This window comes from Rhincodon typus, chromosome 1, assembly GCF_021869965.1.
Source record: "Rhincodon typus isolate 14 chromosome 1, sRhiTyp1.1, whole genome shotgun sequence".
In the NCBI taxonomy this organism is placed as follows: domain Eukaryota; kingdom Metazoa; phylum Chordata; class Chondrichthyes; order Orectolobiformes; family Rhincodontidae; genus Rhincodon; species Rhincodon typus.
The window spans coordinates 85044891-85063046 of record NC_063332.1 but is presented as its reverse complement, the minus strand read 5'-3'; the positions used below and the strand labels follow the sequence as shown (position 1 = coordinate 85063046).

Genomic DNA, 18156 nt, shown 5'->3' with positions numbered 1-18156 from the left:
ACCTGTGAAATATAAAGAGGCCACACAATTCCTCAGGTACTGTAGCAGTCCATGTCCAAATGCAGCAAGACCTGAACAGTATCCAGGCTTAGGCTGATGACTGGCAAGTAATTTTCACATCACCCAAGTGCCAAACAGTTATATCTAAGAAGAGAATCGCTGAATCTCCCACTGTTAACATCTTGGGGGCTTTCAGTTATCAGAAGTTGAACTGGACTAGTCAGCTAAACACTTGATGTAGGATAACGGGAAAGATCAAAGGCTAGGAATTATGTAGTGAGTAAGCTTCTGTCTCCTAGTGCTGTTCAACCATGAAGTCAGAAATGTGGTAGAATACTCTCAACTTGCCTAGGTGGCTAAAGATTCAACTGAGCAGAGAGAAAGGAGACAGCAACAGGATCATAGAATCCCTGCAGTAAGGAAACAGGCCATTTAGCCAAACAAGTCCACACCAACTCTCTGAAGAGCATCCAACCCGGACTCCTCCTCCTACCTTTTCCCTGTAACCCTGCATTTCCCATGGCTAATTGACCTAACCGATACATCCTTGATTACTATGGGCAATTTAGCACAGCCAATCGTCCTAAACTGCACATCTTTGGACTGTGGGAGGAAACTGGAGCATCCAGAGGAAGCCCACGCAGACATGGGTAGAATGTGTAAACTCCATACACACCCGAGGCTGGAACTGAGGCTGGATCCCTGGTGCTGTGAGGCAGCAGTACTAGCCACTGAGCCACCGTGCCGCCCCTTGAGGGCCAGGATCAGAGGGACAGCAGCGAGGGGAGAGTCAGTAACAGGTTAAATTGAGGCCAAGGATAGTGAGGGACAGCAACGAGTGAGGAGACCTAGCTTAATATATTTTTTCTAATCAACTTGTTCAGAGATGTTATTACTTTTGTGAAGTTGGTTGGAGTACTTGTGGATTGGGAGGCAGGAAGTTAGAATTTGGTGTTTGTAAAATGCTAGGTGGGGGAGCATTGTGTGGTCCCTTTAAAAGATGATGTGCTTTTTCTGTGCTTAGAGATTTAAACAAAATACCTGTGAGGAAGTTGAAAATACATCGAGAGTAGAATCATATAATCCATACAATGTGGAAACAGTCCCTTTGACCCAACAAGTCCACCCAGACCCATCCACCTAATCTATACATCCCTGAACACTATGGGCAATTCAGTATGACCAATTCACCTAGCCTGCACATCTTTGGACTTGTGGGAGGAAACCCACGCAGATATGGGGAGAATGTGCAAACTCCACACAGACAGTCACCCAAGGGTGGAATCGAACCCGGGTTCCTGGCGCTGTAAGGCAGTAGTGCTAACCACTGAGCCACCATGCCTCCCCAAATGCCGTACCCGAAATGAAACACTTGTATCAAAAGACTGTACAGTTAGCAGACCAAGCAGCAGTTTTGTTTTGTGACCAAGACAACAAGTTTTGAATTTAGCCAATCGATTTGAACCAGGCATTTAGATACCAAGAAACAAATTTAAGACAACATAGGACCAATCCTACTGTAAGATATCGATATGTCATCAAGGATATACAAGAAGAGGGCAGTTGGCCAAAGACAGGAGAACAAATTGCCATCTGCAAGAGTTAACAGCTCTCAGTTCTCAAGGAAGAATTGCTGGCTCTCTGTCTTCTCTAAGTTTTAGAGAAAGCACCATCTAAATCAAACATACCTATGGCACAGTTAGTTAATATTCCTGACAGAAGAAGCAACAGAGAAGGCGTTCCTGGCAGAACATTCGATGGAGAAGGCACAGAGCATTCCAGAAGACGTGAACTGGCTGTAATTTCGAGAAACTAAATTCTATACATTTTATTTTTATAAAAAGTGCGACATTTTTTATTGGAACAGCGTACCATTAGAATCTTGTTTTTATTCGGGAATAGTTAGTTATTAGGCGTTTATTCGGTTTCTTAATAGTTCAATTAATTTGTTCACTGTTAGATAAATAAATTGTTAATTGTTGATTTTAAAGTGAGTGTCAGGGAATTATTTTATTTGACTACTAAAAGTGGCTGAAAGGCAGGTTATACCACTTTTCACACTCCTTTTACAGACTATGGGGTGTTTTGCTTTTAGTTCACAGAGGGGAGGGTCAATCTGCACTTCATAGCATTACACGCCTCTGGAGTAGGTAGGACTGGAACCTGGGTCTCCCAGTCCAAGGGTAAGGACATTACCACTATGCCACAAAAGAGACCTAGTTTAATTTGTTTTTCTTTATTCATTCACGGGATGAAGGCATCGCTGGCTAGGCAGCATTTATTGTCCATCTCCATTGCCCAGAGGGCTGTTCAGAGTCAACCATGGGTCTGGAGTCACCTATAGGCCAGACCAGGTAAGGATGGCAGTTTCCTTCCCTAAAGGACATTAGTGAGCCAGATGAGTTTTTCTGACAATCGGCAGTGGATTCACGGTCATCATTAGGCTCTTAATTCCAGGTATTTTATTGAATTAAAATTCCACCATCTGTCATGGCAGGATTCGAACCCGGGTCCCCAGAACGTTATCTGGGTCTCTGGATTAACAGTCCAGCGTTAATACCACTAGGCCGTTACCTCCCCTAATGCCTGCTGCTTCAGGGGACTGCTGATTGAGAAAAATAACCATGCCAAATTGTCACAGGGAAGTGGTCTGTTGATTGGCTTGGGATTTCCAAAAGTGCATTTTTTAATTGGAAGGAGGGATTAACTGAGGAACAACAAGAATAAGTGAAAGCCAGGACTAATATGATAAAGTAATGACAATAAGCAAAAATGGGGTAAGGGAGGTAAATTAATTGTATTCAGACGTAAGTGTGTCCGGCTTTCAGCTACTAGCTTGACCACATTTTGGAGCTGGAGCTCTGGCGCACTTGCTGTGGTGCGTCTGCAATGCTGAGCATGTTGTGGATAACAGGTTCAATGAAGTGGTCACACTGTTGGTGCAGACTGGACAGGCAGAAAGCGCATGGGTGACCACCGGGCAGAGTATAGGAAGGCAGATAGTGTAGGAGTCCCCTGTGAACATCACCTTTTCTAACAGATCTACTTTTTTGGATACAATTGGGGGAGATGACTGCGCAGAGGAAAGGAGTGGGAGCCAACTTCATGGCAACATGGTGGGTCTGCTGTACAAGAGGGGAGGAAGGAGAACAGAAGAGCTAGAATGATTGGTGATTCAACTGTGAGAGGAACAGATGGGTGTTTCTGCAGCCACAGAAGAGATTCCAGGATGATAGATTTCCTCCCTGGTTCCAGGATCATGGATATCACTGGTTGCGGGATATTCTGAAGAGGGAAGGTGAACAGATTGTGATACGTATTGGTATTAATGACATAGGTAGACAAAGGTCTTCCAAGCAGAATTTAGGGAGCTAGGCAGTAAACTAAAGGGGACAGCACCCAAAAAGTAGTACTCTCTGGATTACTTCCAGTGCCATGTATGAGTGAGTATAGAAATTGGAGGTCATTCCAGATGAATGCCAAAAGTAGAAGTGACAGCAAGTGAGTCAAGAAGGCATATAAATTATAGGCCATTTAAGTTAGGTTTGGCAATGTTGGATGATATTTGTTTTAAAGCAAGGAGTCTGACGAAAAAAACAGATGACTCCAGGGCATAAACTCAAATAAGCGGGTATGATTTCATTGTTGTCAGTGAGACATGGTTGAGAGGGGGACAGGATTGGCAACTTGATATTCCAGGATACAGGGTCTTTAGGCAAGATGGGGAAGGAGATAAGAGAAGGGTGGTGTTGCAATATTGATCAGCGAAACAATTACAGCAGGAACAAAGAATGACCTAAGACATCTTAGCCTCCTCAAATTAAGCCATGTATAAAACTTAAAACCCAAAAAGGAGCAATCTCATTGCTGGGTGTGTACTCTAGGCCCCCTAACAGTCTGAGGACAAATAGAAGAGCAAATCTGTAGGCAGATTTCAGAGAAGGGCAGAAGTAATAGGGTCATGATTGGGGATTTCACCTTCACCAACTGGGGTAGTCATGATGTGAAAGGTTTAGAGGGAATGAGTATTCTTAACATGCATCCAGTGGAGCTGCTTAAGTCAGTATGTAGAGCCTCTCAAGAAAAGGGGCAGTCTTGGACTTACGTTTAGGAAATGAGTTTGGGTATATGGTTAACGCATTAACGCATCGGTGATGGAACATTTTGCAGACAGCGATCTGAGCTTGATTAGTTTCAAGACTGTTATGGAAACGGGCAAGGATGGGCCTAAAATCAAATATTAAAACTGTGGTAAGGCTGGTTTTAATAAGATCAGATATGATTTGGCCAGAGTGATCTGGAAGTAGATACTTTTATCTGAATCCATGTCAGAACAATGGGACACATTTAAGAAGGAAATGGGGAGAGTACAAGAGGAACATGTTCCAATAAAAATATAGCATGGGATCAAAAATCCAGCGAATCCTGGATATCAAGGGATATGTAGGACTGGTTGAAGAGAAAAAGGGAGGCTTATGGCAGATACCAAGGGCTCAAAACAACAGAAGCTCCAGGAGTACAGAATGTCCAAGTGGAAACATTAAAAAAAGGAAATTGGGAAAGGAAATTAGGAGAGCAAAAAGGGGACACAGAATAATGGCAGCTAAAATAAAGGACAATCCTAAATTATTTCAAAAGTGCATTAAAGGCAAAAGAATGATGAGGGAAAGAATAGGGCCCATTAAGTATCTTAATGGTAATTTGTGCCTGGAACCGGAGGACATGGGTGGGTTTTTAAATGAATACAAGCCAAATTGTCTTCAAAGCAGTCATAATGAGTGAGATAACAAGGTGTAGGACTGGATGAACACAGCAGGCCGAGCAGGAAAGCTGACGTTTCGGGTCAAAAATGCATTTCTGAAGAAGGGTCTAGACCCGAAATGTCAGCTTTCCTGCTCCTCTGATACTGCTTGGCCTGCTGTGTTCATCCAGCTCTACACCTTGTTAGCTCAGATTTTCCAGCATCTGCAGTTCCTACTATCTCTGAAACAGTCATAATGAGTATTGTTTTTGATATAATTACAGTACCTATTCTCTGGTTTCTTTGTCATTTTCCCCTAAAAGTTTGTGCTTGGGGAAATGTTTTATTGTCAGCCCTGACACCTCTATCCACATTTTCAGTTGTAACGATAATGTTATGATTTTCTGTTTTAGTTGACTATTCCAATTTGCATTCTGTTCTTTTTTTTTCTTACTTTCACAGATCTTGTTTTTTTTTAAGTTGACTTAGTCAGTTCTTGCCTCCTTATCCCAAAAAGCCAACAAATCACATTTGTTTTCAAATTCTGATATACACTTGGTAACCCGTCCTTCAGCTGTCGCTTTATATATTTATAAGCCATATTATTCATTTTTTCTTCCCAATCTTTAAAGAGAATAAAAATTGTAAAACATATAATCTCATCAATTACCATGACTGCTCATTTTTGCCAGTTGTTCCGTGACATCCTGTTTATTTATTTCTTCTCCCAATAACCTATCCCTGACCACGACTTGTGTTCCACCTAATCGGCCCTGCCATTTTTAGCAGCACTGAACGTTTCAACCTCTGTTTCTAAGGAAATATCATATTGGAAGTTAAATCTGTTACTTCCTCCACAGATCTGATTTATTTGTGCAATCTTAACAATTTGTGGAGAGCTGGGGAGGGGAGAGCTGCATGTTGCATACTTCAAGGGTCTTGTACTTAAAATGATGGTCTGTTTTTTGGTTTTCGTGTATTTTGTGGCCTTGCATCAGTATCCAGAAGATGCACCTGTACTAAATTCAACCTTCTTAAATAGAAGATAATTACTTTGTATTCAGGAGTCATGCTTTTTGAATTAGTTAACCAGAACAAGTGCAAGGATTAACGTGTAATTTGGTAAGATTATTTTGTCTCAACAAGGATGGCTGACATCCAGTCCATCATTTTAAATAACGCTTCAGTAACGTTCTTGAGTAAAAGGTTAAAGACATGCTTTCTTTTCCAATTTTTTTGCGTAGCATTTTTTAAATATTTGCTCCTGGAATGTGGGTGTCGCTGGTAAGGGCAGCATTTTGTAGCCCACCAACCACATGGCTGAGGATCTGGAATTACGTGTAGGCTGGACTGTGTATGAATGGCAGATTCCCTTTCCTGATGTTTCTTAAGTGAAACTGATGGGTTTTTATGGCAGTCAACATTGGTTAAGTGGTCGTCATTCCAGATTTTTTAAATTGAATTCACAGTTCGCCATTTGCCATGATGGAATTTGGGACCATGCCCTCAGAACATTAGCCTGACGTTTCTGGGTCCTAGTCTTGTAACATTGCCACTATACAAGTACCATCCCACCATGCTAGTGCTTTTTAATAGTCCACTGGAGTGCTTCAGTTAACAATCTGATAGCTTTCAGAACACATGAAATCCAGCTTTTTTTCAGCAGCAATGATCTGAATTTCAGCTTTATATTTTCACATTGAGACCAATCCTGTTTTCACTGCAGAATGTTTGTGTCAGGAATATAAAGAAAATCAAGTGAGAACACTCACTAACGTACCCACAGGTCAACACAACTGTGATAGAATCTAACATGAGATCATGTATCTGCAAATACCAGAGATTGAACCTGTTATCACACTGGCATGTGAGACAGAACTACTAACTGGATATGTACACTGAATAGCAGGGAATATCTGGTTTGGATAGAAACTTACCCAGAAATAATGGAGTATTTAAAAATCGTCATATACGGGCTTGTCAAGCCATTACATATAAAAGGAAAATATTGATGTGACTTTTGCATTGCCTTTATTATCTGCTCAACTATCTATAGATTTATAATGGTTAATGTTATGAAATCTACTGGTTGTGTATAATTATAGTCATACAGCATGGAAACAGGCCATGGATCCAATTAGTCCATGCTGACCATGTTTCCAAACTAAACTAGTCCCATCTGCCTGCATTTGGCCCATATCCCTCTAAACTTTTCCTATACATGTACCTGTCCAAAAGTCTCTCAAACTGTACCTGCATCCACCACTTCCTGTGGTAGTTCATTCTACACACTAACCACTCTTGTGTGTAAAACAAAAATGTGCCCTTTATGTCCTTTTCAAATCTTTCTCCTCTCACCTTAAAAATATGGCCCCTAGTTTTGAGCTCCCCCACCTTTGGGAAAAGACCTTTGCTATTCACCTCATCTGTGCCCTTCATGATTTTATAAACCTCCATAAAGTCACCCCTCAACGTCCTATGTTCCAGTGGAAAAAGTCCCAGCCTATTTTTATAACTCAAACCCTCCATTCCTGGTAAATCTTTTCTGAACCTTCTCCAATTTAATAATGTTCTTCCTTTAACAAGGCGACCAGAACTGTACACAGTACTCCAGAAGAGGCCTCACCAACGACCTGAACACCCTCAACATAACATCCCAACTCCTTATTTTGAAATTATTTTCTCAATCTCGATCATCTTCTCCAGCACAACAACCTTCCAAGATCTCTCTGCTCTTCCATTTCTGGTCTGTTGTGCATTGTACCACCTAAGATGACTATCTCTCCCTCTCACCCCTTTCTCCATGACATGCAGCTTTGCCTCAGATTCTGTCCACTATCTAAATTTTCCAGAGTGTTTGTCTGACATCCAGAAATAATGACTTCAAATTTTCTCTAATTGAATATTGAGAAGACTGAAGTCATTGTATTTAGTCTGCACTACAAACTTTGCTCCCTAGCCATTGACTTTATCGCTGTCATTGGCAATCGTCTGAGGCTGGACCAGACTGTCACAACCATGCAGGTATATCACCCTGAGATGAGCTTTCAATTATACATCTGCACCATCACTGAGACAAGTTATTTCTACTTTCATAACATCATCCATCTCTTTCCCAGCCTCAGCTGACTTGTTAACTTTAGACCTATTTTAATACAGTCCCGACCATATATATAATGTATATATGTATAAAATATAAATGACAAAACCTGAAGTCTTCCAAAACTCTTTCCTCTGTTCTAATTTGTATCAAATCCCATTCACCCATCACCCATGTGCTTGCTGAATATTATGGACCAGACTAAACCCCCTCAAAATATATCAAAGAGATAGCGTAGACCCTAACTTTTATGTATGTTTTAAAGGCAATTTTCTGAATATAGTGTATTAGGTATGATGAATGCATTCATATAAGTGTTCACATGTTTTTGTTTCAGAACATGAATAAGCAAGCCTATGATTTAGCTAAAGTACTCCTGAAGAGAACAGCTCAAACAATTGAACCATGTATTGCGAGTGTAAGTATTTTGATTGAACAAAATTCGCCATCTTCTTGTCCACTCAGTTCATAGCACATGTTGGATTGTGCAGTTTTGATTGCGCAAATTATAGACTGAAGTTTGAAATAGCTCAAATATTTACTTTTTTCATAATGCCTTGTGACCGATTACTCTGTAACCTAACCCATCCTGTTTGGAAAGATAAATCCAATCGCAATAGTTTAAAGACTTGTTTTTGCTTTCATTGATTAGTTGCTCCTTTTAAATTTCTGATATTTCCAGTCCTTGCTGGTAAAGTAACTATGTTCTAACTGATGGTAAGTCCTGACTTTTTTCACCACCTGTCAGATGTGGCGCAAATGGATATGGAATATTTGGTCATCTCTGCTCTTGCGCTAAGAAATATTTAAGTTAAATTTCCACTTTTTCCAAGCGGAGCATTCTGAACCAAATTTATCTGTTTATGAAAAGTATCAGCAGTTATGTTCATACCTTTTTCACTTCATGATTGGGACTGTATTTCTTAAATTATATAACTTCTCCTTTCCACTTCTTAATTTCTTTCACAGTTTCACAAAATTGTTCTGGTACAGAAGGGGACCATTGGCCTGTTGCCTCAGAAATGGCTCTCTGAGCGTTTTGACTTAATGCCCATCTCTTTGCTTTACCCTATAACACTGCGCATTGTTTGTATTTAAATAATCATCACTTCGCTGATACTGAGAGTAGACGGCTGGAACAATAATTATCTGGGTTGGTTTTGCCCTGCTTTTTGTGGACGTAGCTGGACAATGCCTGTTTTCTTTCGCATGCTACATTTCAGTGCAGAGGATCAAACAAGTGATGTGTGTAAGTTTAAGATAGGCCCAAACATAGTCAGCAGCACATGGTGGATGATGGGGAAAAAATGTCTTTTATAGGAAAAAGTAAGGTTTAAGATTAGCTTCAAACTTAAAAGTTGGCAAATATCTAAGCTGCAACAAGGAAATGTGGTGTTAGTCAAAAAATGGTGCAAGAATGAAATAAGGAAGAATGTACGCTCAAGTTGATGCCCAAGACCAAATGTGCTGAGAACATGGAGCCATTGACCTGATCTTCAGAAGCAGATATCAGGGTGTGTCCTTGAAAATGGTCTGAATGGTTACGACATTACCAGAAATGCAATGCATCTACACACATGTAAGCCAAATCAAACCCAAATTCAGCCAAGATTTTAGAGCAGCAGCTAGTTCGCAAAACTGCTTTTTGGAACACAGATGTCTAGTGTTGCAGCAAAAGACCTAGAGCTCACAGACTATCAAAAGGCCCATGCCAGAATTACCAGTATCCAGTGATTCATCAAAAACATGAGCACCGATTATCTCACATCAACAGCATGGTTGAAATATCTTTTAAGTTTCAGTGTGCCCAGCAGCTGATCTATGAATTTGAAAGATCCAGGAACCATTCTAGTGAAAATCACAGGATATGACCAATCAAGATTCTTTGTGATATTAACCTGCATGTGTGGTAGCTGGAACACAATTGAAGCCTGCGGTGATTTCCAGATGTCAAAATGCTGAAAATCAAATTCTTTGTAGATTTTTGTGCATGTTTATGGCAATGATTGGACTAAGTGGGAGTGAAGTAGCACATCGATAACATGTGGCCTGAGAATGCAACTTGTTGGTGTGGGATTTGTTTATATCCTCTGGCTTATAAAGTAATCATGGTTCATGTTCATAGTGAGTGGAATATTTCCTTGGTTGACTGGGACCATCACCATCTCACCCTTTCATGTTTTGTGTCCAATCGTAGTAGCTATTAATGCCCAAACTGTCATCCAATCATTCCAAAACAGGTGGAATATCCAACTTAATAGATAGCAGACAAGATGATTGTTGAGGAGGGATGATTTTGAAACTACAGAGTGACTTAGAATCAATTTGATGAACTGTCTGAATCAGGTACTGAAGGCAATCAAACTTGACCATTTAGAAAGTTTTTGGTAGTTTCTCTGTGTTTAAAATTAACATATTCAATAAAACACATAAATAATCAAATTTGTACAACATGAATTAACCAGCATATTGTCTTTTCCACATTTCACACTGGTGATCACTTAGACCAACAGGTCCAGAAGCTTGTGCATTTTGCACTTGGGATGTACATTGACTGCCCTTCTTGGAAGGATTTTTCAAGGCTTCAAAGGTCAACATAGATTATACAATCTACCTGGAGCTTAGAAAAATGAGAGTTGATCTCATTGAAACATGAATTCTTAAGGGGCGTGACAGAATGGAGCCAGGAGTCTAGATGAGTCTGACTAAGGGGCTGGCCATTAAATACATTTAATAAATAGGCAAGTAACTTGCTCATTCAATGAGCTTTACTTCAGAGGGCTTGGTTAAGCCCAGTTAATGAACGTATCTATGTCAGAGATTAAAATGTTAATAGAATCAGACATAGGAAGAAAATTTGGGTAGGTGTACGGGACGTCAGCCACAATCCTATTGAATGGCTGAGCAGATTCATGCCAAAGGGCTAACTCTTGTTCCTAATTCTTACATTATGTAAATCAGAGTAAAGGAAAAGCTTCATTTTTTTTCAGGATTTTCTCCAACACCCAAAAGAGTTTTGTTTTAATGGATTGAGATTTTGTTATTTTTAATATTACACAGGATTATAGAAAACAATCATTCTTAACCATAGAACTGTTCTAACAGTGCATAGGTATTGATCAACTTGTAAATGATTGATGTTTGATTTCTTGAAACTTGGTCATTATCCCCAGGCATAAGCCACTCTTGTAGGTTACGTATTTGTAATGCTCTAAAGTAGTTCATCTTAAATATTTTTTAGAAACCGTCATGATATTCAGTTTATAAAGTGTTAGGTGATAAGAACTAGGAGCACGAGTAGGCAATTTGGTCCCAAAACCCTGCTCTGCCATTTGATAGGATCGTGGCTGATCTCATCTCAGCCTCAACTCCCCTCTCCTGCCCACTTTCCGTAACCCTTGAACAGTTTTTTGTTTGTGTTCATAACTTTCTTCCTAAATGCAGTTGACTTTTCAGAATCAGACCGTTAAACTATGAAAAAGCCTATAATAGAAGCCACTCCAGCCATGCTCCAAGCTATGGCTTAGTTATGATGCTATTGACAATATTGGCTAAACCACGGACTTTCAAAGTACAATTTTAAAATAGCAACTTTCTGTGCTTAAGTAGCTGGGAAAGGTGACTTTTTATGACAATTATGTTATTTTAACAACTTATGATTTTCAACACTTTTTGGAGCAGGATGGTTCAGCTCTTGTGTGCTACATCACAAAAATAGCACAAATTACAGAAAAGCAGTTCCCAGATCAGGTGCTCTTTTTCTCTGTTATGTCTCAATAAAGGTTGTGAATCAGAAGCGGATTTTTTTTATGGCTCTATGATACTGGGTGGTTTGTAATTTTAAAATTTGAGGCACCTAGTCTGGCATAAACAAACAGTCATAAACTAATACTAATTTTGAGCTGAACTTCAAACAGATACCAGCAAATCACATTGCTTTTGCTCATGTAAAATGTGTATTAGGAGAGGTGGAACGTCACCCATCACAGATGTAATTTTTTACTTCACTTTTGGAAGAACACTCATTGAAATAGCCAATGGAGTTCTGTTAAATTTATTATGTATTGGAATGAGTATTACTGGATTTTACTTAATAGCAATACAGTATTTATAAAAATTATTACTTTGTTTTCTATGTGCTCTCACTGATTTCAGCTGTATACTTAACGGAATTTGTTTAATCAGTTCTTCAATCAGGTCCTAGTTCTGGGAAAGTCTTCAGTCAGTGATTTATCTGAACATGTTTTTGATCTCATTATGGAGCTTTTCGCTATTGATCCTCATCTCCTCCTCTCGGTTATGCCACAGCTCGAGTTTAAACTTAAGGTAACTTTTCGTTGATGGATGCGTGACTGATGAGAGATAATTCTTATTGCAATTTATCTTTTTTGAAGATAAGTAATTGCTAACGGTAATAAAAAGGGCTTTCAAAATATACAAAAGTTTTTAAAAATCTGATGTTTGCATGTAAATGGGTCTAAGGTTCTTGAGTAGATTTGTAGCTCAGGTTGTGGATGCTGTGGTTGGTTTGCTCGTCGAGTTGGTTCGTTAGTTCGCAGACGTTTCGTTACCCTGCTGGGTAACATCATCAGTACAGCCTCCGATGAAGCGCTGTTGTGTTTTCCCGCCTGACATTTAAACCCTGGGATCTGTTGGAGTTGATTACCTCATTTCCGGTTTTTCTTTGCAGTGGTGTATATATAGGGTCTAATTCTAGGTGTTTATTGATGGCCTTCTTGGTGGACAGGGCAAACAGAGATAAGCACAGGAATTTCTAGAGGTCTGGTTCTCCACCAAGAAGGCCATCAATAAACACCTAGAATTAGACACTATATATATACCACTGCAAAGAAAAAGCAGAAATGAGGTAATCGATTCCAGTGGACCCCAGGGTTTAAATATCAGGCGGGAAAATACAACAGTGCTTCATCGGAGGCTGTACTGATGATGTTACCCAGCAGGATAATGAAATGTCTGCGAACTATCTAACCAACCACAGCATATATAAGTGGGATAAAGTAGCAAAAGTAGGTGAGAAAAATTAACTAAGTACTCATTTTAACATTGTCACTTCAGTTCTTATGAACAATGAAGCACTTTTCAAAATCTGCTGCAGTCAACAAAAGTTAAAATATAAATCCAGATGACATGATTACAAGCGCTTAGAATCTAAGGACAAATAGAAAATTACTAAAAGGTTAGAGTCTACTCCTGTTAATTAGAAGTTGCTTAATTCAAATTACTGGATAATTCAGTTGCATTCATGAGAGTCAGTGTGCAAGTTGTTTAATTCGAATTTCTAAATAATTTGAATACTTTGGGGACAAAAACAACTTCAAATTATTACAATTACATTGTCTTTACCTAGGGATAAGCGATTTGCTGAAGTGAAATACTTGATTTACAGGAGCCACAGAAGATCTATGCTAGGCAAATAGTAAATGATATTCCAGCTATAATGAGGTTAGATACATTTAAAAGAAACAGAAGCCAAAGTCACTTGCACTTAAGTATCTCACAGCAAAGAGGGTTGAACTTAGTGAAGCTCACCTAAGTTGACTAAACTTTGGATTATGTTCCTGAGCTTTGCGAAGTAGCTAACACAACTCCATAATCATTAAAAGAGTGGAGACATAGCTGTGAATAGTGGACTAGTGGAATAACTTATGGGTAAGTATTTCCAACAACTTTCGATTTTCGCATTTTTGAGCTCCAAAGGAACTATAACATTTTAAAGACTGTGAACTTGGATTCAGTAGGTAGATACATTTAAAAAGCCCAAATATTCTTTATTAAGATGATATTGAAATAAAACAGTGAAAATTAGTTTTTTTATTGTGTTTTAGCTACTTGCAAAAGCTTTTGTCATTGTTCCATTGAAAGGTTCATAGCTAAAGCACGGAGTCCTAAATTATTTTAAAGTAGGGTATTATACAAATAATATTTTTTCCAAGCTAGATTAAAATTGATTGGGGTAATTCAGGGACCATACTGATGCCCCAATTCCATTCTTAGACATTTACCATTGGCCTTCCTATATTTGATACAAAACACCATTTCCTTAAGACCATAAGAAACAGGACAGGAGTAGGCCATTTGGCCCCTCATGCCTGTTCTATCATTCAGTACGATCATGGCTGATCTGATGTTTCTCATGTCTCACTTTCCTGTCCTTTCTTTATAATTCTTGATATCCCCTACTAATCAAAAATCTATCTATTCCAGCCTTAAATATACTCCAGGACTCTTTGCCACAGACAGCTGTGCGAGTAGAGCTCCAAAGGCTACCAACCCTCAGAGGACAAAATCCTCCTCATCTCAGCCTTAAATTGATGCCACTTTATTCTGTCTGGCCCTAGACACATGAGGGGGTAACATCCTCTCAGAATTTACCCTGTCAAGCCCTTAAGAACCCTATGTGTTTCAATGACATCACCTCTCATACATCTAAATTCCAATGAGTAATGGCCCAACCTGTTTAACCTTTGCTCATAAGACAATCCCTCCATATGTGCAGCGTTGTGGGGGGTGGGGTGGTGATAATCTAAGTGAACCTTCTCTGAACTGCTCACAGGACTCCATATGTGGTCTCACCAGCACCTCGTACAGTTGCAGTAAGACTTCCCTACTCTTCTATTCCAACCCCCTTGGAATAAGGGCCAACATTCCATTAGCCTTCCTGATTTCCTGCAGCACCTATGATGCTAGCTTTCTGTGTTTCATGTACAAGTACCCCCAAGTCCCTTTGTCTTGCAGCTGTCTGCAGTTTTTCTCCAACTTGTTCTGCCTTCCAAAATGAACAACTTTACATTTTCACATGTTATACTCAATTTGCCAATCTTTTGACCACTTATTTATCTCCCTGTAAACTGTTTACACCCCTTGCAATCTTTCTATTTTGTTTCATGTGCAATTTGGCTACAGTACGTTCGCTTTGATCCCTCCAAGTCATTAATATATATTGTAAACAGTTGTGGACCCAGTACTGATTCCTATCAAACCTCACTAGTCTCAGATCGCCAATCTAAAGACGAACCCCTTATCCCCGTTCACTGTTTCCTGCCAGTTAGCTAATTCTCTATCTGTGCCAGTATACCACCTCCAACACTGTGGCCTCTTCTCTTATGACAACTTTTTGAGAGGTACTTTGTCGAACGCGTTCTGGAAGTCCAAATACAACAAGTTTACTGGCTCCCCTCTGTCTATTCTGTTTCAACATGCTCGATTATGATTTTCCCTACATCACTATCAGTTCTCAAAATTGCCAAACCCACAGAAGCTTGAAACTAACTGTTCATGATTTATGGGAAAACCGGAAGTCAATGGGTGACACGGTAGATCAGTGGTTAGCACCGCTGCCTGTCAGCGCTAGGAACCCAGGTTCATTTCAACCCTCGTGCAACTGTGTGGAGTTTGCACATTCTCCCTGTATCTCTGGTTTCCTCCCATAGTCCAAAGATGTCCAGGTTAGGTGGATTGGTCACACTAAATTGCCCTTGTTTCCAGGAATGTGCAGGCCAGCTGGATTAACCATGGGAAATGCAGGATTATGGGGATTTTGGGGGGTTGGGGTGTGGACTTGATGGGCCGAATGACCTGCTTTCGCACAGCAGGGATTCTATGCATATATAATTCTGTGAATATTCAGATTTTTCCCCCTCTTTCGGCTTCTGTATTTAAAATGCACTTGTAAATGAGTCTTGGTTCTTTTTGAATCCTAGCTTCACTAGCTATAACCTTTTCAATAAATTGCTTTTACAGTACTGTGTCTTAAAAACAGGAGAGCATCAAAAAGACCAGTCTTAAAAATCTAATTCAGTATATATTTTGAAGCAAAAGGGGAACAAAAATTATGCCCTAACCAGCTGCACAAACAAACAAATTATGACAATCTATATCTAGGCTGCAATAATAGTATTAACAGTTGCATATGCAGTACTTGTCATCTTGCTGACTGTAGCAACTAATTAACCTAACTTATCTTTTGAAAGGATGAAACCAACTTAAATGATTTAAACAATTTAATCTAGTTAAGCAACCTTCAAACAGGTGGTAGAGTTTGCTGAGTTCAAATTGTTGTTCAAATCAGAAGAATCAGTTAGTTATTTACTTAAATGGACAAATTCTAAATGTTTTTGTTTGCTTGTGGTTGATTGCTCCCTGCAAACTTTCTGTAGTTTCTGAGATGACTGAGTAAACCAGTGTGACGGTAAGATTAAATTAAACTGGAGGGCATAATTGTGTGAATAACTGGTTTTCAATCTAGTGTCTTGTGACTGAATGAAAGAAACTGCTACCTTGCTAAGGATGAAAAAAAACTTGTTTTTGAGTCAGTGACCGTAAGAAACAAGACCAAGAGTACACCATTTGGTCTGTAAACCTCCAGTGTAAAACTCTGGATAATCTGACTGTGGCCCATTATTATAACTCCATTATTCTGCTGGCCCCAGTTGACCCTTGCCTCTTCTGTAGACAGGGTGGTGAAGAAGCTGTTTGGCACGCTTGCCTTTATTGGTCAGAGCATTGAGTATGGGAGTTGGGATGTCATGTTACAGCTATACATGACATTGGTGAGACCACTTTGGAGTACTGCGGACGATTTTGGCTGCCATGCTATAGGAAGGAAGTTATTAAAGTGGAAAGGGTTAAAAAAAAAAAAAATTTACAAAGTTTTTATAGAGACTGCAAGGTTCACTTTATAAGGAGAGTCTGGATAGGCTGGGACTTTGTTCACTGGAGTGTAGAAGGCTTCGGGGTGACTTCATAGAGATTTATAAAATCATGGGGGCATAGATAAGGTGAATGATGAAGGTCTTTTACCCATGGAGGGGAGGGGATGGGTGGATGCTAGAGGGCATAAGTTTAAGATGAGAGGGGAAAGATTTAAAAGGGACCTGAGGGGAATGTTTTCACATAAGGTGGTGCAAATATCGAACAAGCTGCCAGAGGAAGTGGTAGAAGTGGATACAATGACAACATTTAAAAGTCATTTGGGCAGGTCCATGGATAGGCAAGTTTAGAGGAATACGGACCAAATGCAGGCAAATGGGACTAGTTCGGTTTAGCAAACATGGTCAGCAAGGATGAGTTGGGCCAAAGGCCCTGTTTACATGCCTAATTCATCTATGACTGAGAAGCTGGGAAGTGGACTCTGGTTCAGTGGACATGTCAACATTCAATCCTATTTTTTTTTCCTAGTTTTGTTTATAGGTAGTGGTAGTTTGTTTTTCACTCTATCCTATTGATTTTCAGCTATTCTTAGGATGCTTTTTAATGTGTACTACTGTGAAGAAGAGTGTAAAATATTTGTTAAAAGTTTCTGCTGTTTTTTCTTCCCATGATTAATTTCTTTTAAAAATTTGTTTATGAGCCACATTTAATTCCCATCCCTAGTTTCCCTTGAGAAAGTTGGTGGTGAGCCATTGCCTTGAAAACCTTTGTTCTCTATGTAGACCCATAATGCTGTTAGGCAAGGATTTCTGGGATTTTGACCTGATGACCGGAAGGTGATATATTTCCAAGTCAGGATGGTCCCTAGTTGAATCTATAACACATGTTCCAGGAAACTCCCAAATACACACTTATGTCATCTTGTAGGTTCCTGTGCCAATCTGACTCCCAAACTACATGAAGGTAAAAGTCACCCATAATTAATGTATTCAGAGATAGTAAGAACTGATGCTGGAGTCGGAGATAACACAATGTGGAAGCGTCCCGACCCGAAATGTCAACTTTCCTGCTCCTCTGCTGCCTGGCCTGCTGTGTTCCTCCAGCTCCACATTGTGTTATCCATGATTAATGTACTGCCTTCCTACAATCCTCATGATCTCCTGATTTATTCTGCCCTACTGTTGGGGTGCCTGTAGACTATCCTACCAGTGTTATTTCCCCTTGTTATTTTTACCCCTACCAATATGGACTCTATACCTTCTGATCCAAGATCATTTCTTGCTGTCATACTTATTTCTTCCTGTACTAACAAAGATATCACAACACTGTTTCTGTCCTACCTGTGCTTTCAAAAAGCCACAAATCCCTGAATGTTTAGTTCCCAGTTTTGATCTCCTTTTAACCTTGTCTCTGTGTTGGATATCAGACCATACCCATTAACTTCTGTTTGGTCCATGAATTAATTTATTTTGTTTCAAATACAATGCACATTGAAGTAAAGAATCTTTATACTATCACGTTTCTACCATTTGCCCCCTTTCATCCTATCTGTTGTTTTCCTGTGTTTGTATGCTTACCGTTCCTTCCTGTTCCACACTGGGTATTGTTATCCATTAGCTGTCTTATGGTGCTGCTATATCTTGCC

At 39.6% G+C, this 18156-nt stretch overlaps 1 protein-coding gene across 1 annotated transcript in view; it reads left to right on the top strand.

Moving 5' to 3' along the window:
- The window catches only part of LOC109932995 (sister chromatid cohesion protein PDS5 homolog A-like), a 160982-nt gene that overhangs the window by 53326 nt on the left and 89500 nt on the right, over positions 1-18156 (top strand). Inside the window, exons 7-8 of the mRNA XM_048600833.1 lie at positions 8179-8259; positions 12027-12167. Coding sequence (XP_048456790.1) covers positions 8179-8259; positions 12027-12167 — 222 coding nt within the window. The remainder of the gene's footprint in view (positions 1-8178; positions 8260-12026; positions 12168-18156) is intronic.